Source organism: Hypanus sabinus, chromosome 17 (genome assembly GCF_030144855.1).
Source record: "Hypanus sabinus isolate sHypSab1 chromosome 17, sHypSab1.hap1, whole genome shotgun sequence".
NCBI classification, from domain to species: Eukaryota; Metazoa; Chordata; class Chondrichthyes; order Myliobatiformes; family Dasyatidae; genus Hypanus; species Hypanus sabinus.
The window spans coordinates 38483677-38508070 of NC_082722.1; the positions used below are offsets into that span (position 1 = coordinate 38483677).

General features: G+C 40.3%; 1 protein-coding gene across 1 annotated transcript in view; it reads right to left on the reverse strand.

Moving 5' to 3' along the window:
• The window catches only part of cylda (cylindromatosis (turban tumor syndrome), a), a 72506-nt gene that overhangs the window by 20661 nt on the left and 27451 nt on the right, over window positions 1-24394 (reverse strand). Inside the window, exons 9-15 of the mRNA XM_059992867.1 lie at window positions 15383-15524; window positions 14693-14815; window positions 14233-14324; window positions 13180-13246; window positions 10746-10878; window positions 7548-7656; window positions 2511-2629 (exon numbers count right to left, since the gene is read on the reverse strand). Of these exons, the coding sequence (XP_059848850.1) occupies window positions 2511-2629; window positions 7548-7656; window positions 10746-10878; window positions 13180-13246; window positions 14233-14324; window positions 14693-14815; window positions 15383-15524 (785 nt within the window). The remainder of the gene's footprint in view (window positions 1-2510; window positions 2630-7547; window positions 7657-10745; window positions 10879-13179; window positions 13247-14232; window positions 14325-14692; window positions 14816-15382; window positions 15525-24394) is intronic.

Genomic DNA, 24394 nt, shown 5'->3' on the forward strand with positions numbered 1-24394 from the left:
TTTCAAAGCTTAGACTAACTAACAGCTTTATTACCAATTTATTAGGATCTACAGGATGACACATCATTGACACTAGACACTAGAATACTACAGCACAGTACAGGCCTTTCAGCCCTCAATGTTGCGCCAACCCATATATTCCTTTAAAAAAAGTACTAAACCTACACTACCCCGTAACCCTTTATTTTTCTTTCATCCATGTGCCTGTCCAAGAGGCTCTTAAATACCCCTAATGTTTTAGCCTCCACAACCATCCCGAGCACGTCATTCCACAACCCTCTGTGTCAAAAGCTTACCCGTGATGTCTCCCCTAACCTTCCCTCCCTTAACTTTGTACATATGCCCCCTGGTGTTTGCTATTTGTGCCCTGGGAAACAGGTACTGACTATCCACCCTATCTATGCCTCTCATAATCTTGTAGACCTCTATCAAGTCCACTCTCATCCTTCTACACTCCAAAGAGAAAAGACCCAGCTCTGCTAACCCTGCCTTATAAGTCTTGTTTTCCAATCTGGGCAACACCCTTGTAAATCTCCTCTGCACCCTCTCCATAGCTTCTACATCCTTCCTATAATGAGGTGACCAGAACTGAACACGATACTCTAAGTGTGGTCTCACCAGAGATTTGTGGAGTTGCAACATGACCTCTCTACTCTTAAACTCAATCCCCCAAGCATCCCACAGGCCTTCTTAACTATCCTATCATCCTGCGCAACGACCTTGAGGGATGTATGGATTTGAACCCCAAGGTCCCTCTGTTCATCCACACTCTTAAGTAACTGATCATTAACCCTGTACTCAGCCTTCTGGTTTGTCCTTCCAAAATGCATCACCTCATACTTATCAGGATTGAACTCCATCTGCCACTTTTCAGCCCAAACTCTATATCCACGTCTATATCCACTTGTAACCTTTGTCAACCTACAGCTCCATCCACAACTCCTCCAATCTTCATGTCATCCACAAACTTACTTACCCATCCTTCCACCTCTTCATCCAGGTCATTTATAAAAATCACAAAGAGCAGGGGTCCCAGGACAGATCCTTGCGGCACTCCACTAGTCACCGACCTCCAGGCAGAATACATTCCTTCCACAACTACCCTCTGCTTTCTTCCTGTAAGTCAACTTTTTATCCAAACAGCCAAGGTTCCACTGATCACATACCTCATGACTTTCTGGATGAGTCTCTCGTGGGGGACCTTGTCAAATGCCTTGCTAAAATCCATGTAGACCACATCTACCGCTCTACCCTCATCAATTTCTTTTGTTACCTCTTCAAAAAACTCTATTAGGCTCGTGAGGCACAATCTTCCCTTTACAAAGCCATGTTGACTATCCTTGAGGTAGACTGTACTTCTCCAAATGCTCGTAGATCCTATCCTTAAGAATCCTTTCCAGTAGTTTGCATACCACCGACGTAAAGCTCACCAGTCTATAGTTCCCAGGTTTCTCCCTATTACCTTTTTTAAACAAGGGAACTACATTTGCCATTCTCCAATCCTCCGGCACCTCCCCTGAAGCCAAAGAGGATTCAAAGATCATATTTACTGCTCCAGCAACCTCTTCTCTCACTTCTCACAGCAACCTGGGGTATATCACATCCAGCCCTGGGGACTTATTAATTTTGATGTTTTTAAGAAGATCCAACACTACTTCTTCTTTAATCTCCACATTGTCCAGCACACAGGCTTGTTCTATACAACCTCACCCTGATCAAGGTCCTTTTCACTTGTGAATACTGAAGCAAAGTATTCATTTAGGACCTCCCCAACCTACTCCACCTCCAGGCACATGTTGCCTTCTTTATCCTTTCATTCTTGTCATCCTTCTGTTCTTTACATACGCATAGAACGCCTTGGGGTTCTCCTTAAGTCTACATGCCAAGGCTTTCTCATGCCCCCTTCAAGCTCTCCTAAGTCCTTTCTTAAGCTCCTTCCTGCCTACCCTATATTTCTCATAAGCCCCTCTTACTTCCTGCTTCTTATATCTAACATATGCTCCCTTCTTCCTCTTGACGAGTTGTCTCACGTGTTTCCTCAGTCACGGTTCCCTTTTCCTACCATTTTTTTTCCTTGTCTCAGTGGGACAGACCTATCCTGAATCCAGCACAAGTGGTCCTTAAACTTCCTCCACATTACTTCTGTGCTTTCACCCTTGAACATCTGTTTCCAATTTACTCTCGCTAGTTCCTGCCTCATCCCTTCATGGTTAGCCCCTCCCCAGTTAAGCACTTTCCCATTTTGTCTGTTTTTATCCTTTTCCATAGCTATGCTGAAACTAAGGGAGTTGTGGTCACTCTCACCTAAATTAAAGATTTCTAAAAATAGCATTTCTAAAAATGATCTCATGAATTATCATTTATCAAAATTATGATTTTGTTAAGTGTATTACCGAAAAAGTAACCAATGCTTCAAAGAGAAGTGTGCATCTTAATATCAACTTAAAGTTAACATTATTTATATTTTAGTCAATAGTTACCAATTCCACAAAATCTAAATAAACACCTACCTGGGTGTTGCAAACTTTGCAGAATTGTTTGATTTTTCCAGCAGTTATATCATTGTCATTATAACATTCTTTACATTCATAAAGTGCAAGACCTCCACAGATTCGACAGTCTCTTGGTGCTAAAATATAAATAGCAAGATTATCAATACTGTTCTATATTTTAAATCATTTTTATTATAAATCAGTAACAAATGTGGCTATTCAGATTAAATTAACTGAGTAGTGCATAAAAATACTAGGTAGTGTTCATGGGTTTATATTTTATTCAGAAATGTGACGGAGGGGAAGAAGCTGTTCCTGAAATGGTGAGTATGTGTCTTTAGGTTCCTGTATCTCTTCCTTGATGATAGCAATGAGAAGAGGGCATGCCCTGGGTGACTGGGGTCCTCAATGATGGATGTCACAATTCTGAGGTATCACCTTTTGAAGGTGTCCTTGATGCTGGGAGGCTCGTGCCCATGATAGATTTGGCCGAGTTTACATCTTTTTGAAGCTTTTCTTGATCCTGTGCAGTGGCCTCTTCATACCAGACTGTGATGCAACCAGTTACAATACTCTCCATGGTGCATCTGTAGAAATTTGCAAGTGTCGTGTGACATGCCAATTCTCCTCAAACTCTTAAATGAAATATAGCCACTGTTGTGCCTTCTTTACAACTGTATAAATATGTTGGGCCTAGGATAGATCCTCAGAGTTGCTGATACCCAGGAAGTTGAAACTGCTCAACCTTTGCACTTCTGATCCCTCGATGAGGACTGGTGGGTGCTCCATTGACTTCCCCTTCCTGAAGTCCACAAACAATTGCTTGGACTTAGTGAAGCTGAGTGCAAGGTTGTTGCTTGCACTCAACACCAGTAAGACCATGAAATAAGACCTTTATTGCAAGAGGATTTCAGCACAAGAGCAATAATACCCTACTCCATTTACACAAGAATTTGATGAAACTGTATCTAGAATTTAATGCACAGGTCAAATTTCTCTTTCGAAGGAAAGCACTTAGAACTGAGCATGTGCAGCAAACCTTCACCAGACTAATTCCTTGCATAGTGTATTTGTATAGATTTAAGTATTAAGATATTTTAAACTGCAGAGAGCACAAGAGGTGAATTTATTAAAAAGTACAAAATTCTTACAGGACTTGACAATGTAAATAACGAGATGGTGTCTCGCCTGACAAGGACATCCAGAACCTGGCATCAATTGTGATTAAAAAGAGAAAATTCTCACAAGAATGGTGAATCTTGAAAATTGTCCAGGGGCCCAGTATATTCAAAACAGATGAATGGCTTACAGGTCAATAAGGGAATTGAAGGATGGGGTTAGCTAGAAAATATTAATGAAGGAAAAGGTCAGCCAAAACCTTGTTGAACAGCAAATCTGTACATATTATTTTTTCCCTAATTCTAATTTTCTGATCTACCTTTTCCTTAATATCTTAAAGTGCAAATAAAGTACCTGTTCAATTTCTACATTCCAGGGATTACAGATTCTAAAACCTCTTTGTAACTCAAGCCTTCAAATCCTGATACCACTCAACAAATCTTTGCCGGATTCCATCCACGGTCAGTATATCATAACCAAGAAGTGGTGTTCCGAATTTATCATAGTATTCCAGGCATATAAGCTACATAACCTATATTTAGTTCCTGCCCCTTGTACAAAGGCTTGCATTTCATTAATCTTGATTGTTTTTTTTCCTGTAACCTGCCATCTGTGTGGTGTGCTGAGTGAACGAATTTCAACTGGCCTGACAGTGAAAACATTACAAGTTTCTTACTGTACACAAGTTTAATGTTCAACTACAATAAACTGTGTCAAGAAAATCATCCACTGCTTTGTGCAAGTAACTGCTCTTCACTGGTTCCAACAGCATCAGGCCAAATCTGTTGCAAAACCTTCATTATACTGATTTAGAATGGTTGTCTTCAGATATGGACCCCTTCCATTCTTGTCTCTCTAGATTACTTGTATAATGCATTTTGTTTTACCAACAGAGATGGATCCTTTAGCTCTTTCAGGATTTTCTTTCTTTTCAATATTCCTAAAACCCTCTAAACCAGGGGTTTCCAACCTTTTTTATGCCATGGACCCCTACCATTAACCGAGGGGTCCGTGGACCCCAGGTTGGAAACCTCCGCTCTAAACAAAGCTTGGCAAATACACTTAGAGATATCACTTAATATTTCAGTGGACTAACATATTAAGAATCTCAGACTTACAGATGAAGGAAAACCAAATTTTTGTGGCATGTTGACAAAGCTAGAATTTAGTGTGCATTTTTAAATGCTCTTGAGAAGGTGGTGTTGAACTGCCTTTTTTGGGCACTGCAGCTGTTAGTGGTGAAAAATTTCTTAAATTTGGAGCTTCCATGACCCAGTGCACATGAAGGTAAACCTCTATTCCATATCAAGATAGTGAGAGACTAGGAGAGGAACAGAGAATGTGTTAGTGTTGCCATGCAATTGCTCACTGTCTTTCCTGATGGCAGTGGTTTGAGGCAAATAGCACTTTACCACCTTGTACAGTATACAGTATCCAGTGTAGCCATAGTGCATTGTGGTGCCAGCTATGGATGCACTTCATCCTGGGTGTCGCTGAGCTACGCTCATCCAAATAAGCAGACTGTATTCCATCACGCTCATGATGTGTGTCTTGCAGGTAGTAGGAAAACTTTACAAAGCGAATTGATGTGTCATCCACTACAGAAACCAGCATGTGCACCTGCTCTTGCAGCCGTAGTAGCTATGTGACTCATGTAATTGAGTTTCTCTTCACTTATAAAACCTCTTCCCCGAGCCCAGCACTTACTGGAAGCAAATCAGTCATCTCTTCCTGCCATGACTTTCTCATGCTCAAAATGCAACTCAAAAGCATATGTTCTATTCTGAACTCAGTCATAGCAATAGTTTAGAAGATAGAGGGATGTGTTCAAAGACTCCTTGAAGAATTGTCATTTAAAAAAAATTGGATAGGTATATGGACAGGAAAGGAATGGAGGGTTATGGGCTGAGTGTGGGTCGGTGGGACTAGGTGAGAGTAAGCATTCTGCACGGACTAGAAGGGCCGAGATGGCCTGTTTCCGTGCTGTATTTGTTATATGTTATAAGAAATGTAACATCCACATCAATGCTTAGAAACTTAAGGCCCTTGACCACTGAATGGAGAAAGAGCATTTGGGACAGTTTTTAATATATGTATGGGGAATATACAGAGGTTCTGCATTGGGGATGGGAAGAGAGCATCAAGTCTCAAACTATCTTTTTATCCACTACACCCAACAGGTACTCAAAGTTCAAAGTAAAATTTATCAGAGTACACAGATGTCACCACATAGAACCCTGAAATTCTTTTTCCTGCAGATGCACTCAGCCAATCTACAGAACAGTAACTGTAACCGGGATCAATGAAAGAGCAGGAGCATTGAAGACAACAAATCGTGACGAATGCAAATATAAATAAATAACAAGAGAACGAAATAAGCTAAAAAGTCCTTAAAGTGAGATCAATGGTTGTGGGAATAACTCAATAGATGAGTGTTGTTATCCCCTTTTGTTCAAGTGCCTGATGACTGAGGGGAAGAAACTGTTCTTAAATCTGGTGGTGTGAGTCCTGAGGTATGTGTACCTTCTACCTGGTGACAGCAGGGAGAAAAGAGCGCTCCCTAGGTGGCGAGGATCTCTGATGATGGACGCTGCTTTTCTTTGACAGCGTTTTATATAAATGTGCTCAACGGTTGGGAGGGCTTTACCCATGATGTACTTTCTGACAAGGTAAACTGATTCTCTCACAGATGCTAAATCAATGCAGTTCATTTTTTTACATATTACTATTTAATAAGGATGGATTCAAATTATTATGGATCATAGAATTGTTGCTTTAAGAGATGGCAGCAGAGTGTGATGGTGAGATGTTCAGCAGAAGCTTACCAGTAAAACAATCCGAAAAAAAAATAACTGAGGAAATAATATTCCAAATCGAGATGTTTGTAACCACAGAGCAGTCATAGAAATGACTGAGAAAGGTCACACACTGATAGAGTAGTTAGTGCTCTTGCCACACAGCTGCAGAAACTGGGGACATGATTCTGACCTCACATGCTGAGGGCACATTCTTTCTGTGACTGCCTTTCGTCTGGGTGCTCTGATTTGCTCCCACACCCCAAAGGTGTGCTGGCAGATGAGCTCACTGTTGCAAATTGTCCCTCATACAGGTGGATGGCAGGAGAATTGCGGGGTTGGGGGGGGGGAATGTTGATGGGCATATGAGAAAGAATAGATTACAGTGAAATATGTGGGGCATTGGGACAAATGGGATCGCTACATGAGCAGGCATAAATGTGACGAGTTGATTGGTCTCCTCCTGGGAAACTATAAGAATTTTCACAGATCATTCTATGATAAAGGAATATCTAATTGGGCTTTGTGTAAAGCTTTACTCCCTCAAGTGGCTTTTAATAACACTGCAGCTGCAACCAGTAACGAGGAGACAAAAATTCTCATCTTTGTCTCCAAGGGGTCTCTTTAAAGTTTTTGTAAACTTGATCTCAAACCTGTTAGACAACAGGTAAGCAGTCATCAATGCATCTTGATCATACTGGAAATGTCAGTCACAAAATCAACTTTAAAATATAGTAATTGGCTCAAGGGAGAATAAATTGAAAGTTTGAGGGATATTCTCAGCATTTTAGTGAAAATGTAACTTTCTGACATATACTCAGTAGCCAATATATTAGGTACACATGCTTGTGAATACAAATATCTAATCAGTCAATTATGTGGCCGCAACTCAATGCATAAAAGCATGCAGATGTGGTTAAGATATTGTTGTTCAGACCAAACATCAGAATGGGGAAGAAATGTGATCTAAGTGACATTCAAAATTATATTCAAAGAGTCCCAACTGACAAATAGAATGCAAAGAGGGCAGGCAGTCCCAAGTTTAAACTTGAACAAGAATAGCTAAGACAGCTCTTCATAGTTCTTCTTAACAGAAGAAAATACGAGTTCTAAAAGCAAACAGAAATATGATGTTACTTACTATCTTCTAATAAATCAGTGATATCCAATTCCAAAGTTGGAAAAATCTTCTTAAACATTTTGAAATCTTTTCCAAACCGTGGCATCTGAACTATGAGACATGAAGGCGCCTTAAAGAAAATACAAACTTGTCAAGGATTTTAATTATTCATAGTGAATTAAAATCTGTCAAATGCTCAAAATAAACTTTAATTTTATTAAATTGTAATCATGACATTCAAATAAAATTTCACACCCTCTAGTAAGATAAGGTAGTGTGGTATGGCTCTCCCCCAAGATATTCAATTTCTTCATTTTGGTTACTGTACAGTCTTTTCACTCACTGAAAAATTTCATAATTGAAATTTCACCCAAGTATAAACCATTGCTTTAATTTTGCTTACATTTCACAAAGAAAATAAAACAAGATTTTCCACATAATACATTCTATTTCAAACAGGTGCTACATAACAAGTTTCATAAAGAAGTTAAGTCTTGTCCACATTAGAACACAGAACACTACAGGCTCTTTGGTCCTTGATGTAGCACCATAACCAGCTAGGGAACTATAGGCCGGTCAGTCTGACATCAACAGTAAGGAGATTACTGGAGGGAATTCTGAGGGACAGGATATACCAGCATTTGAATAGACAGTCTAATAAAGAGGTGTCTGCATGACTTTGGAAGTCATATGCTTGGTGAGCCTCTTAACAGTTTTTTTTTGAAAAGGTAACCAAAGAGTAGGGCAGTAGATGTTGTCTACTTGAACTTCAGCTAAGCCTTTGACAAGTTCCTGCATGTTAGGCTGGTCGGCAAGGTTAGGTCCCATGGAATCCAGGTGAATTAGTTAAATGGATTCAAAATTAGCTCAAAGGTAGGAAGCAGAGGGTGGTGGTTGAAGATTGTTCTCAGAAATGGAAGCCAGGGAGCAGTGACGTGTCAGAAAGGCCAAAGTTGGGATCCTTATTATTCGTTATTTAAGTTATTTGGATTTGAAAGTAAAAAGCTTGATCACTAAGTTTGAAGATGACACAAAATTAGAAGGTGCAGTTGATAATGAGGAAGGTTATCCTAACTTACAGGAAGACCTTCATCAGTAAGGGAAGTGGGACAAAGAGTGGCAAATGGAACTAAAGAGCACAAGCATATAGTTCACTGAAAGTAGTGTCACAGGTGCACAGGGTGGTGAAAGGCTTTCAACATTCAGGGCATTGAGTACAGGAGTTGGGCATTATGTTGCAGTTGTACAAGTCATTGACAAGGCTGCACTGGAATATGTACAGTTTGGTCACTTTGTAATGGGAAAGATGGGATTAAACTAGAAGAGTGCAAAAAAGATTTACAGGACTGAGTTATGGCGAGATGTTGGCCAGACTAAATCCTTATTCAACGGAACGTAGGAAAATGAGGGGCGACTTAAAGAAATGTTTGAAATTAAGAGAGCCATAGGTAAGGTGGATGGTGACAGTCTTTGATTCCCAAACGTAGGGGAGACCAAAACTAAAGGGCCTGGATTTAGGGTAAGAAGGGAAAAATTTAAAAAGGGACTGAGGGGCAACTTTTTCCACACAGAAGGTGGTGAGTATATGGAACAAGCTGCCAGAGGAAGTGGTTGAGGCAGATTCAAGAATGGCACTTAAGAAGCACTCGGATAGGTACATGGAGGTGCAGGGCTTTAAGAGGGATATTGGTTGAATTCAACTAGCTGCACATGCCCCGTGGTCAGCACAGACGTGTTGTGCCTAAATGCCTGTATCCAAGCTGTACTGCTCTGTGACTCTCTTAACTGTAAGGCAATCATTTAGAGAGCTGCAACAAAGCAGAAGTGCAAAGATATTGTTGGAATAGAGGAACAAAGTATATTGGAATCCACAGATCCTTAAAAGATAGCAGGACAGTTTAATAATGAGGGCAAAAACATGCACACTTGTCTTGGCTAAGCACATGAGGATAACATGTGGATAGGGATCGATTAGGATAGAATTGTAGATAGTACTAGTTAAAATGGAGTACTGCACAAAGTTCTGGTCATGCTATGACTGCATTGTAGAAGATGAAAATAAGGTTATCAGGACAGTGTGCTTTAATAATGATGGAAGTCTGAATAAGCTTTGCCTTCCAAATATAAACACCGGAAATAAAGACAATGAATGAAAAGTACACATTTCTCAGGAAAATGATCAAAAACAGAAGGGTCTTATAAGTTGGGTTATGTGGTAGGATAACCAGCTGAGGTGAAGAACCATTTTCACCCAGAAGCTGGAAGGAATTTGAAACTCAAAGCCTGAAAGTACAGTTGAGGCAGACTGTACCTGTAGGGTTACAGACCTAAAACTGAAAGATGGAAATAGCTGATGTCATGATAGACCCCATGATGAAATTCCTCTGGAGAACATTTTGACTTCCATGTGTGGAAGCTGCAGTAAGGCAAATGTTAAAGTCAGCGTCCAGGCAAGGATAGCTTGGGGCAATTGTGGCCAAATGAGATTACTGGAGATGCCTCAAAAGGAGTGATTGCAGTAATCTATATTCAAATCAGACAAGTGAGGCTTCTGTTGAGAGACTTTTATAGAAAGGTGTTGCTAAAACATAGCGTTCTTTTATACAAAAGGGGTGTGGAGACAGTCAAGGTAGGAATAACAGGATATGAAACACACCCAACAACTAAGGGACAAAAGCTTTACTAGCCAGTGTCATCGATTGTCATCTTGCAGTTCCTATTGATTTTTCATTTATTGTGAATGGCGATTGATCTCATTAGTAAACAGTTCAAAGCTAGGCAACTTACCAAGTGGTCAATTTCCATAACAAATAAGCCAATTCTGCATAAGAATAGCAGCTTGCTGTCCTGGCTACAGAACAATGTGGGTGACAGCAGCCACACTGTTCTCCTTGTGCACAAGTGATTTAAAAATTTGTTTGAGTCGTAAGGGGGGGGGGGGGGGGGTGGTGTGTGTGTGTGTGTGTGTGTGTGTGTGTCTGTGTCTGTGTCTGTGTCTGTGTCTGTGTCTGTGTCTGTCTCTGTGTGTGTCTGTGTCTGTGTGTCTGTGTCTGTGTGTCTGTGTGTGTGTCTGTGTGTGTGTCTGTGTGTCTGTGTGTGTGTGTGTCTGCGTGTGTGTGTTCCGACCCAGTTATTTTATTTTACTACCAGCAATGCCATATGCACCTTAAATTACAACTGAACTTTTACAGTCAGGCAGTTTATTCTAATATTTTTTACCTCAGCAAACTTAAGATCACTGTTAATAAATGACCATTCAAGCAACTGCTGAATTGTTGGAACACCAACATCTTCATTTTTATCCATGAATATTTGGTAGAAGAAACAATCTTGTACTTTTTGCCCTGCTGACCTATTAGGAAACAAATAGAGAAAGAAAGTGATCACTACAAAAAAAGAAATGCTTTTTTGCATACCCTACCATTTAAATCATAAAATAAACTATGATGACTGCTGTTCTAAATAGTAATTGCTGCTGAGTTAAACTAACTGAATGCCACAGGAGCATAACTGTTAGTTTGTACTATATCTGCAGGTTTAGTGGTCTGGTCACAGTAACTGTGAGTCTCAAGTGAAGATACAATTCAACTGCATTATGTATGAAGTTAGACAGAGCAACAGTTACTCAACTGACTTCTACAATGCCTGTACAATGTCATCAACAGAAGAGGGATGCAAGATAGCTATTAACCATTAACTGGTTATGCTCAGCCCAGGGAGGAGGTATCAATTTTAATCGACGTTTCAATGACAAACTCCTCCATCTTCATCAGAGATGATGCCTAGGCACATATGCTCCCGTCATCCACCCTTCTTGATTGGCTAGACCTCAACCAATCAGCTTTCTGCTGTCCCACCTTGTTTACAATCAAATTCCCCTTCTTACTTAGAGCAAGTCTTTCATCTAGACTGGACTAGACATGCTAGGCATCATCCCTGATGAAGATGATGGAGTTGGTCATCGAAACATCGGTTAAAATCGACACCTGTACCCAGCTGGAAGCACAAGAAGAGTTTATTTGTAATCTAACCAGTGTTTTGTACAACTACAACATGACAACTTATACTCAACGACTCAGCCTATGAAGGCAAGCATCTCAAATGCCATTTTCACTATCTTATTAACCTGTATCTCCATTTTTAGGAAGCTATTGACTTACACATCCAGGTTTCTTTTATTTCAATTGCTAGACCAAGTCTTGCGGTTAGCACACGTAGCAAGTAACTTCAACTGTCTTCATCATCCACTGGCCTTCAGATTCAAATATGCATTTTAGTTTAAATTTAAAATGCAGCTCAGAACAGTAGAATGCAGACCAGACAGGCCAGGAAACAGGCACTTAACTAATTGTCTATATTTGCACGAACCCAATTAACATCTCATTGCATTAATATAACAGTAGTTATCACTTATTTTGGGTGTACTGGTGGGAAGATCATGAAATTTGAAACTGTTACATGTTGTTCAAAGGAAGCATTGTAAAAATGTAAATATGGATTTGTTTGAATTGTCCTGACATTTTCTTTGATTGTCAGCAAATAGTAGTGTAGTATTGGGTGAAGCAAACCCCCTGGGTGTTCTCTCTCTCCCTCCCTCTTCCTCTCATATTTTGTCAAATAGAGACTGCTGCATGTCTACCAGTACTTCTCTCCAGTGATATTCATGCAACTGTAGCGATGTGCTACACACAGCGCTGAAACAACGACACGCAGTCGGTAAGTCGTTTGGAGACTAGTTTATTCAAACTTCGCGACGCTGGCATTTAATCCCTAGCGCCCACCCTCTCCTGGCGGAAATGATGTCAGAGGTGCATTACCAAAGTTCTCCCCCCCGCGCGCTGGCTATTTGTGAGCCGGTCCGCTTGCGCAGAAAGTGGGTTGCCACACAACAACAATAAAATCAAAGTCCCTAATAAGTTGCTACAAAATTTGACCTGCATTTTCTCATACTTGTCTGCATTAAATTCCATCTTCCATTACTCCATCCCATTTGGCAGCAGATCCATGTCCTAATGTATTTTCAGAAATAATATGTAATCATAGTTGGAATTTAAAAAAACGCTGACAGAGAAGTTGCATGAATTTCCAGATTACTGTTACACTATTGATTGATCCTACTTCAATCAGGTGTGAAAATTCTAGCTTAATTGTCATTTTGAATTTCAAGTATCAGTGGTTCCTGAATAAAAGGACTGAACACAGGTATAAGGCGCAATATTGTCCCTGGATATCAATAATAACACTTAATGAAACAACCAGAATCTGTGGCCCTTTTCTGGTGAAATTTTTGACTTTCAGATTTATTGCTACATTTGCCTATTGATTAATGGTGTTTACTTCATCAGATTCCTTTAGAAATTTTAAAATACTACAAACAAGATTATATTTACTTGTCATAAAATGCATCTGTATATAAGAACTGGATGAGAAAAATTCAGTCAATATGATGATATCTTTAAGTGAGCATAACCAAGATTTTCCACTACACTTACTTTCACAAAGCACATAAAATTTCTGCCCTTAGCAAATTGACATTATCCTCTTTAGGCCTGAACAGTACTGCTCAAACTTTTGTATCAAATGCAGCTTAAACCTTAAACAGAGTGAATGAGTGTCAAAGCAGACAACTCTAACGTGATAAAAATTTGCATACCTGATTTTTAACAAAGGTTCCACCTTTAATATATGATGAAACAAAATGTTGAGAAACTCTTCTGGATCTACAAGATACATGTTGCAACATAGGTTAGGTAGTCAAACATATAAAGACATAGAAATTGGAATTTAACTAAGTTAGATTCAGATGTTCAGTAGGTATGTATCAGCATTTACCCAAACAGCCATCACTCAAATGTTCGAAACACTCCAAAAACACTTGCACATGTAAACTTCCATATTTCCTTTCTACAGAGGAGAGAACCATTAATGATGGGTCACAGAGTAATCCCATTTCCTCACTAATTTTCCCTCTGACCTATTCTTCATGTGTTCCTATTCCACTTACACGAGGACCAATTTACAATGGACAATTAACCTAGCAAGCCACACATCTCTGGCACAGGGGAAGAAGTCAGAGCATCTGAAAACAAATCCACACCATCACAGGAAGGCTCTACACAGGCAGCACCAGAGATCATGATTCAACGTAGTTTACTGGAGCAATCAGGCAGCAGTTCAATTAGCTGCACTATGATCTTTCACAGCTGGCTAAATGCAGGAGCCTGCATATTTCTATGGCAACTGAAAATAAGACCATCCAAGTCAAGATTAGACTTAAGTTTCCAGTGTCTCAACGTAGTTCCTGGTAAATAAATTCAAAGCACAAAGCTGTAAAATTACATTCACATTACAAGGAACTCAAGAGTGAGGCTAAGCAGTTAGTTCGCAGATAAATCATGAGAACTTTGCTGTAGGTCTGACTACTGTGGCTGGAACATGGCAGATGTAAAATTATTTTTGGTTCAGAAAGGAATCTGAAAGAAGTACAATTGCCTGTGAATGATGAACAGATAAAGAAATATTTTCAGTGATAATTGAAGATACAAGGAAATATTTTCAAAGATAGTAGAATCATAATGTATTGTAAATATTACACAGTAGCTTTAAAACCCTAAATATTATGAAACTTTAATGGATTCCACTGAAATCCCTCTTCCTCAATTTTAAACTGAAACCATACACACACCAAAACACAAAGGCGGCACACCTTTCTCTTCTGAGGTAAATCCTGAAGCTGCCTCAACCTTTTCAAGAATTCTTCTAAGTTTCATTATTTTAGTAGCAGATACGTAGCCATGACTAGAAGAAAGAAGGACAGTTTTCTAGTATCAATGAATGACAGCAGCATACCAGACATCACAGTCACAAGTTTTCAAGTAATCCAAATGCTGCTCCTATACAGTTTTCAACAGTGAAGTTTAATTTACTTTTAAGTTTCCCTGATAAAAACTTACACTCCACTGAATATTTTGTATTTTTTGAAAACACAAAAACAGATTTCCATGTTAACATCCCTCAGAAATTTCCATTTTCTTTTGACTGTATATCAATTCAAGACTTTGATTTTTCCAGGCATCTGTTTTAAACTTCAATTATTTCTGAAATTCAAAATAATTCGACTATGCTTCTATAAATATTGAAATGATACAAAACCTCATTGTACTTACTTTCTCAAAGGATTGACTATTTCTGTCCTTAATAAATCTTGTGTTTCAGTATAAAATTCAACATCATCCTTTTCTTTAGGCCTAAGTAATACAGTATCCAACACAGAGCTAAAAGCGAACATACTGTGAAGAAAATGTTAAATCGTAAGGAAATACTTAATTACAGCATCATTAAATATAAACTTGGTTAACTACTTCAGCTATAAATGTGTCAACATGTGTACTAAGATTTATCTTTTCCCACATCAAACCTGTAACATACAATAATCAGCATCTATGTCTCTGTCTCCTCCCTCCCAATGTTCTTTGGTTAATGCCCTTCCAATCCTAGGGTCATGACAGATGGACTGGAGGATGAGTCACATTTTATTTACTGATACAACGTGCAGTAGGCCCCTCTGGCCCTTTCAGACAGGATGCCCCAGCAACCTCCAGCAAACACGATTAACCCTAACCTAATCACGGGACAACTTACAAGACCAATTAACCTACCCAGTAGGTGTTTAGACTGTGGGAGGAAATCACACATTCCACAGGGAGGGCGTAGACTCCTTACAGAACGCCACTGGAATTGAACTCCAAACTCCAGAAGGCCCAAATTGCTACACTAATGTGTTAGACTATACAGACTGGAGAATGTCATTGTTCAAGTTCAGAGCCACACATAGCAAGGCAATTATACACGCTTACCAGAATAATGTGGAGTCCAAATAACAGGAATTGTAATGCCCTTGAATGCCTTTCTTCTTTCCAACCATTATGGCTAGGCCTTCCTTCTCCATCTTGGGAGGGGTGTTTTCTTTAACTATTTCACTTCGGTATCCTCCAAATGCTAAAATAAAAACAAACTAAGCTATGTTTTTGCATTACTGTTTATGAAGAAATGCACAGTACGGAGCCTAGTGTTTTTGAATATCAATTCAGTATGTAGTTACATCAAATGATCATAAAGTTGCACCTAATTACAAACATCATTCACACAAAAAAAAGTTAAACTATTTCTATACAAACACATTAAGTGCTAGGGATGAAAATATTACTTGATGTAATGTTAATTAAGTTGAGTAGGCTTTTCTCAGTGCTACAGGATGAATGAAGCCTCAGATAAAACAGCAAAGTTTTTTTAAATTGACTATTTGCTGCAATGTAGCTGTACTATCATGATTACAAATCATAAATCAGACAGGCAAAACCATATCTACATTTTAATGTAAGAAAACATCTGAATACTGAGGTACTGGGGAAAAACAGGAAGGAGGACAGTGATTTTGTTTTGACAGTCACCCGAGATGATACTGTATTTTGGAAAATACAAATGAGACATGAGTAGTTTTCTAAAGTTCAAACTGCTAAGGAGATCAGCAAACCCAAAGATTATGAGCTTCAAGTGTTCAGGAGTTCAATCCAATTGAACTGCATTTTGACAGGGTAAAATACAAGCAAGCCACCTATTTGTCTATCCACTCTGCAGAACAGAGATAAAAAGTCATTAATATGAAATGGTAACTGTTTCTATCACCATGATGCTCCCTGACCAGCTGTGTACAGTACTCCAGCATTTCTGCTTGTTATTTCATTCCAGACACAGTAGCAAGTGGCCTCGAATTTTCTGCAAGTGATTACATCGTGCAGACTGGCCGCCTTCCAACACAAGATTCAAAATTGCTTAGTGTTATTTTCAGTACACAAGTTTAAATTAGAACAAAATATTTGTTACTCCAGATCCAATTCAGCACATAAAAACAATCAAAAGAAACACAATAAATATAAATACATAAGATAGCTTTGAGAATGTAACAAGCACAGCAGTGGACGTTATTTACTTGGGATTTCCAGAAGGCGTTTGATAAGGTGGCACATAAAAGATTTATCCTTAAGATAAGGATGCACAGAGTTGGGGATTATGTATTAGCATGGATAGAGAATTGGTTAACCAAATAGAACGCAGTGTTGGGATGCATGGTTGACAATCAGTGGTGAGCAGTGTGCCGCAAAGGTTGGAAGAGGGGACTGTAGTGTATCCAAGTTTGTTGATGACACTAAATTGAGTGGAAAAGCAAATTGTGCAGAGGATATGGAGAGTCTGCAGGGAGATATAGATAGGTTAAGAAAGTGGGCAAAGTGGATGGGAGTACAGTGTTGGTAAATGCAAGGTCATCCACTTTGGAAGGGAAAATGGAAGATCAGATTATTATTTAACTGACAAAAAGACTGCAGCATGCTGTTGTGCAGATGGATTTGGGAGTGCTTGTGCATGAATTGCAAAAGATTGGTTTGCAAGTGTAGCAGACTTTCAAAAAGGCAAAAGGAATGTTGGCCTTCAGTGCTACAGGGATTGAATTTAACAGCAGGGAGGTTGAGCTGCAACAGTATTGGGTACTGGTGAGGCCGCACCTGGAGTACTGTGTGCAGTTCTGGTCTCCTTACTTGAGGAAGGATTTACTGGGTTTGGAAGCCAATGCAGAGGAGGTTCATCAGGTTGATTCCAGAGATGAAGCGGTTAGACTGAGGAGAGATGGAGTCACCTGGGACTGTATTCGCTGGAATTCAGCAGAATAAGAGATGTTATAGAAACATAACATTATGAAAGGGACAGATAAGATAGAGGCAATAAAGTAGTTCCCACTAGTAGGTGAGCTACTAGGGGACATAGTCTCAAGATTTGGGGGAGTAAATTTAGGATGGAGTTAAGGAGAAACTGCTTTTCCCAAAGAGCGGTAAATCTGTGGAATTTACTGCCCAATGAAACAGTGGAGGCTACCTCAGAAAATACACTTAAGACAAGGTTGGGTAGGTTTTTGCATAGTAGGGGAATTAAAGTTTATAGGGGAAAAGCAGGTAGGTGGAGATGAGTCCATGGTCAGAGCAGCCATGATCATATTGAATGGTGGAGCAGGCTCGACAGGCTGGATGGCCTTTTCCTGCTCCTATTTCTCATGTCCGCCACAGTGCTGCTTCCATAGCATGAAGTGATGGTGCATGTTCACATGCTCTCCACTGTGCATCTGTGGAAGGACACGAGTATAGATGTGCAAAGTCCAGCTGTCTTCAGTCTCCTCAGAAAGCAGAAGCGTTGGTGAGCTTTCTTGATTGTGAAGGACGTGTTCTGAGACTATGAGAGGTTGTACGAGATGTGGACTCCCAGGAGCTTGAGACTGCTCAGTTTTCATTGCTGTAGTGCTGATGTAAAGAGGGGTGTGAGTGGTGCAAATTCTTCTGATGTCCATAACCATCACCTTTGTCTTGTTGACAATGAAAAAGAGGTTATCTGCCTGGCACCAAGCCTTGGGCTCTTTCATCTCCTCTCTGTAGGCTGTCTCATTGTTGTTGGCAATGAGCCCCACTACTGTCATGTCATTGGTGAACTTGACAATGTGATTTCTTGGGTGCTTGGCCGTGCAGCCATATGTGAAGAGAACATACAGCAATGGGCTCAGTGCACAGCCCTGGGGTGTGTGGGGTGGGGGGGGGGGCACCTGTGTTGAGGCCAATGGAGAAGAAGGAGCAGTTGTACATCCTGTCTGAGGTCTGTTGGTTGGGAAGTCCAACACAGTGGCACATTGAGACTAAGGAGTAGGAGTACATTCACTGAGATCTGTGGGACAGTAGTGTCCAGGACCAAGACAAAGTCTGGAGCATATCCAGCAACAACATTGCCCAGAAGAGGGCACTTAGCTCCTCAGTAAACCTTGTAATGACAAGCACCCCTACAAGAATAATTTGACAGCCAACCAACCAACTCCCTCTCCTCACTGCTCTGCTAGTTTACTGACTATCAAAAATATCAAACACCTTGAATGTATGAAGCACACAGAAACATGTAGAGTTAAAACTGAAAAAAATAACTTTAATACTTCAGGAACATTTAAAAGCTTAATTTAGTTAATGGAGACATTGAGTACATTAACTTGATGTGGGTTCATTGTGTAGACTTATGATATGCTGTTTACATATCATCAACAGCTGACTACAATCAAGTGCTCATGATCCTGCATGATGCCATCTCCAAACAAGAAACAGTCCATCCCAGCACATTCCAAATCAGTCAGAGACTTCGACCAACTTGTTGAGAAAAACCCTGTCCAATTACCATCAGCATATAATCGGGAGCACCAGAGGTCCCAATATACTGGACCACTGTTATACTAAGTTAAGGAATGCCTACCATTCCTTGCCCAGACTGCATTTTGGTAAATCGGATTGATTGGCTGTCCTTCTCTGACCTGCAGAGAGGTATAGGCTAAAGAGCAAAACTCCAGAGATTAAGACAACAAAGAGGTGGCCATGGAAAACAGAGGAGCTGCTACAGGATTGCTTCGAGTCAGTGGGCTGGGCCATGTTCAAGCACTCAAAGGGTCTGAGTGAATACACTATGGTTGTAACAGATTTAGTTAAAACAGCTGTAGATTCAAAGTACATTTATTATCAAAGAATGTATAAACTGTACAACCTTGAAATGTATTTGCTTACACACAGCCGCAAAGCAAGATTGTGTCCCCATTAAATCATTCAGAGTCTTCCACAGTCAAAATCTCTGGATGAACCACAAATCCAAAATCTACTAAGAGCCAGATCAGAGGCATTCAAGTGTGGTGACCAAGAATGTTACAAGAGGTCCATGTACAATCTCTGGAAAGCTATCTCACAGGTAAATTGGAAATTCCACACCAAACGTGAACCAATGATGGATGCTCGACAGTTATGGCAGGGCTGGAATACTATCGCCTCTTAAAAAGAGAAATCAAGCAACAGAGGCGACAGTAGGGCTTCACTTCCAGATGAGTTCAATGCTTGCTTCGACAGTCAAAACATGGAGGAATCATCATGAACTCCTGCATCCCTCAATGATCCTATGATCCTATGATTCAAGCTGCCTTCAGAAGGGTGAACCCACAAAACACATCCAGCCCAGACAGAAGCTGGCCAAGTACTGGTCAACTGGCTGGAGAGTTCACTGATATCTTTAACCACTTGTTTTGACAGCGTGTGGTACCCACCTGCTTCAAGCAGGCTTCAATTACACCGGTGACGAAGAACAGCGTGGTGACCCGACTATCACCCAGTTGCACTTACATTCACAGTGACGAAGTGTCTAGAAAGGCCGGTGATGGAACATATCAACTCCTGCCTGAGAAGCCACTCCAATATGCCTACAGGTGCCACAGGCCCACAGCAGATGTCATCTCATTGGCTCTTCACTCAACCCTAGAACATCTGGACAGCAAAGATGCTTATAGCCGCAGGCTGCTCTTCATCAACTACAGCTCAACACTCACCATCCCCTCAAAGCTAGTCAATAAGCACCAAGACCTTGGCCTTAAAATCTTGCTGTGCAATTGGATCCTGTATTTCCTCACCTGCAGACCAGTCAGTTCGAATTGGCAATGACAACTCCTCCAAAATCTCCATCAGCATAGGTGCACCACAAGGCTGTGTGCTTAGCCCCCTGTTCTACTTGCTTTACACTTATGACTGCGTGGCTAAGCACAGATCCAATGTCATATTTGAGCTTGCTGATGACACCACTGTCATTGTCCAATTGAAGGTAGACAAATCAGCATGCAAGACTGAAAATCTGGCTGAGTGGTGTCATAAAAGCCACCTCTCACTCAATGTCAGCAAGACCAAGGAACTGATTAGAGACTTCTTTTTGGGGGAATCAGAAGTGGAGAGGGTTGGCGACTTTAGATTCCAAGGTATTATTTCAAAAGACGTGCTCCGGGCCCAGCACATACGAAGTGCAACTTCGAAGACAGCACAGCAGTGCCTCTATTTCCTTAGATTCGGCGTGACATCTAAAACTTTGACAAACCTCTATAGATGTGTAGTGGAGAGTATATTGACTGGCTGCATCACAGTCTGGTATGGAATCTCCAATGCCCTTGAACAGAAAATTCTAAAAAAGTCGTGCATATGGCCCAGTCCATCACGAGTAAAGCACTCCCTGCCATTGAGCACATCTACATAAAACACTGTCGTAGGAAAGTAGCATCCATCATCAGGGACCCAACCATCCAGTACATACTCTCGTCTCACTACCCCCATCAGAAAGAAGGTACAAGAGCCTTAGAACTCGCATCACCAGATTTAGAAACCGTTACTATCCCTCAAGTATCAGACTCTTGAACCAAAGGGGATAACTTCACTCGGCTTCATTTGCCCCATCCTTGAAATGTTCCCGCAACCAATAGACTTCCTTTCAAGGACTCTTTTCTCATGTTCTCGGTATTTATTGCTTATTTATTTATATTATTGTTTTTTCTGTTTGCACTTGAGCAGTTTGTTGTCTTCTGCACTCTGGATGAATGCCCTAGTGGGCAGTCTTTCATTGATTCTGTTATAGTTATTATTCTAAAGGTTTGTACAGTACAAGAAAATTAATCTCAGGGTTGTATATGATGACATATGTACTTTGATAATAAAATTTACTTTGAACTTTGATTTCCATATGGAACTGCTGAGAAATAGCTGGAAGCTGGCACTCTGCTGAATTCCATAGTAAGTCAAAAAGAACAATACAGAGAATGATAGCAGTGAGAACTTCTCAGGAGGTTCAAAAAAATATCTGCCACACATCCTGTAGTGTTCAATTTCCTTACAGTTATTAATATCCAACTCTATTGACATAATATATTATCTAAATTAAATGCAAAGTGGTAGTCTTAGTTCAGGGTGTGTCAAAGGACTACTACCACCTGGCAAGTGATACAGAAATGTCAGGTCCTACATCACTAGTTCAGAAACAGTTATGAGTGGTGTGGATAACTTCAATTGCTACTACTCTAAACTGATTCTATGACATACAGACACACTTTCAAGAACTCTTTGCAACTCACATCCTCAGTATTGTTTTTTATTTGCACAATATGTCTTTTGCACAATGGTTGCTTGCCAATTTTGCACAATGGTTGTCTGTTTAAACATAGCTTTTCATTAATTCTATCGTATTTCCTTTTTTCCCCAATCAATGCATACAAAAACAAATCTCAAGATAGCAAATGGTAACATACACATTATTTTGAACTTGAACTTTGTTAACAGATTTCTTAGCCAGCTGCTTTTGTGAATAATATATTCACACTTAACTTTAGGCAAGCTACTCTGCCATTCATCCACCATCAACAAGCATGTAGTGGAGGTACAGTCAACAACTGTCAAACAGAAGGTTACATCAGTCAAGCTGCATAAGATACGCACCCGCAAGCAATGCGGCACTGTCAAATTACCATATAGGCCAGGCATGGGCAAACTACGGCCCGGAGGCCATATGCGGCCCGTTAAGCTTTTTAATCCGGCCCGCAGAACTTGATGAAATTATATTAATAAACCTTGTTAACGTTTTTTCCCCGCAATTCTGGCGTTTTCCCAATAGATGATGCACTCTATATACATTGACCTTTGTTGAGGTGCAGCGTATTACTCCACATTTGCGCTTTACTCTTTGTTCGGCTCGACCTATTTGTGTGAACAGGCGTTCAGCGTCATGAACATCAACAAAGCCAGCCACAGATCCAAGTTAACTGACCAACACCTCAGATCCATCCTGAGAATTGCCACAACAAAACTAAATCCAGACTTTGATGCGCTGGCTAAAAAGGGAGACCAACATCACTGTTCCCACTGAAATTAAAAATAAGTTTCTTCGTTGTGTTATGTAAAAAATGCATTTGAAAATATTTTTTTCAATAAGCCTTACATGTTACATGTCATTTCTGTTAAGTGATGGACATGAGTAGTGCGCAGGTGCACGTACGTTCTCAAAATAAAAAAATGCGCTCCAGATCAAATAACGCGCTCCGCATACTGGCGCGCTGTCACTGTTCTGTCCTTGTGCTGGTCGTTGTTGAGTTTTGGCACAGCGGACAATTGAATAAGAAGGAGCAAGACAAGTAGACCTGCATCTCCTACTGTTTTTGAAATAAAGACAGTCAGGAGGAGAGTGATGATGATAATATCTTGAAGGATAACAGAATTTTCAGTGCTTTAAAATAATAACTGTTACTATTAAAAAAAGCTGTATTTTATTCATTTAATTTTCAGTGTTTTAAAAGTCATTTCAATAAATAGCTAAATACCATGGGACTTCAAAGACAGGTATTTTGTTGTAATGCATTTGTTCATTTTCAATTGAAATTAAAGCACATGTTTTCTACATATCCCATGATATTTTATTTTCTCTTATGAGGTGTATTACCAAAACACTCCGTCCATCTGCTCCTGGTCCGGCCCCCCTGTCAAATTTTAGAACCCTTTGTGGCCCACAAGTCAAAAAGTTTGCCCACCCCTGATATAGGCCCTTTCCTGTAAGTAGTATTGCACAATGGGACACAACTTGCAAAGCGTCTGGCCCAGATGGTGTACCTGATGAGTCAACTAACTGGTATGACTGCTCATGGACATCTTCAAATCCCTCACTGCTGCATTCGACAGTTCCCACCTGTTTCAAAAGAGTGGCAATCATACCAGTATCCAAGAAGAGCAGCTAAGTTGCCTGAATGACCATCGCCCAGTTGCACTTACTTCTACTGTAATAAAGTGCTTTGAGAGATTGGTCTTGGCTGGAATCAACTCCTGCTTAAGCAAGGACTTGGACCTGCTGCAATTTGCCTCATGGCCACAATGGGTCTACAGCAGATGCAATACCACTGGCCCTCCACTCAGCCTTGGGTTACCTGGAAAATAGTAATACCTACATCAGGCTACTGTTCAACACAATCATACCCTCAGTACTAATTAACAAGCTTCAAATCCTGGGCCTTTGTACTTCCCTCTACAACTGGAACACTGACTTCCTCAAAGGAGGTCATAGTTAGTGCGGAACAGAAATAATATTTCCTCCTCGCTGACAGTCAACAATAGTACACCTCAAGAATGTAAGCTTAGCCCACTGCTCCACTCTCTCTACACCCATGACTGGGTGGCTAGGCACAGATGAAATAAAATATGCCGATGACACAACTGTAGTTGGCAGAATTTCAGACGGTGATGAGGAGGCATACAATTCTGAGATAGATCGGTTGGTTGAGTGGTGCCATAACTATAACCTTGAACTCGATGTCAGTAAGACCAAGTAATTGAAAGTAGACTTCAATAAAAGAACGTCAAGGGATGAGCAGTGGAAAGGGTGAGCAGTTTCAAGTTCCTTCATGTCAATATCTCTGAAGATCTATCCTGGGCCCAACATACTGAAGCAATTACAAAGAAGGCAAGACAATGGCTATATTTCATCAGGGGTCTGAGTAGACTAGTTATGACACCAAAGACTCTTGCAGATTTTTACAGATGTACCGTGGAGAACATTAACTGGTTGTGTCAACATCTGGCATGGTGGGGCAACAGCACAGGAATGGAAAAAGCTGCAGGAAGTTGTAAACTCAGCCATATGCACTAACCTCCACAGCATCGAGAACATCTTCAAAGGACAATGCCTCAAAAAGGCAGCATCTGTCATCAAGGACCCCCAAACCAAGGACATGCCTTCTTTTATTGCTACCACCAAGGATGAGGTACAAAAGCCTGATGACACACTCAACAGCTTCTTCCCCTCCACCATCAGATTTCCGAATGGACAATGAACACATGTACCTTAACATACCTTAACAATTTTTCACACTCTTTTGTTAATTATTTAATTTAGTTTTAAAAATATATTCCTTATTGCAATTTAGTTTTTTATTTATGTATTGCAATGCACTGCTGCTG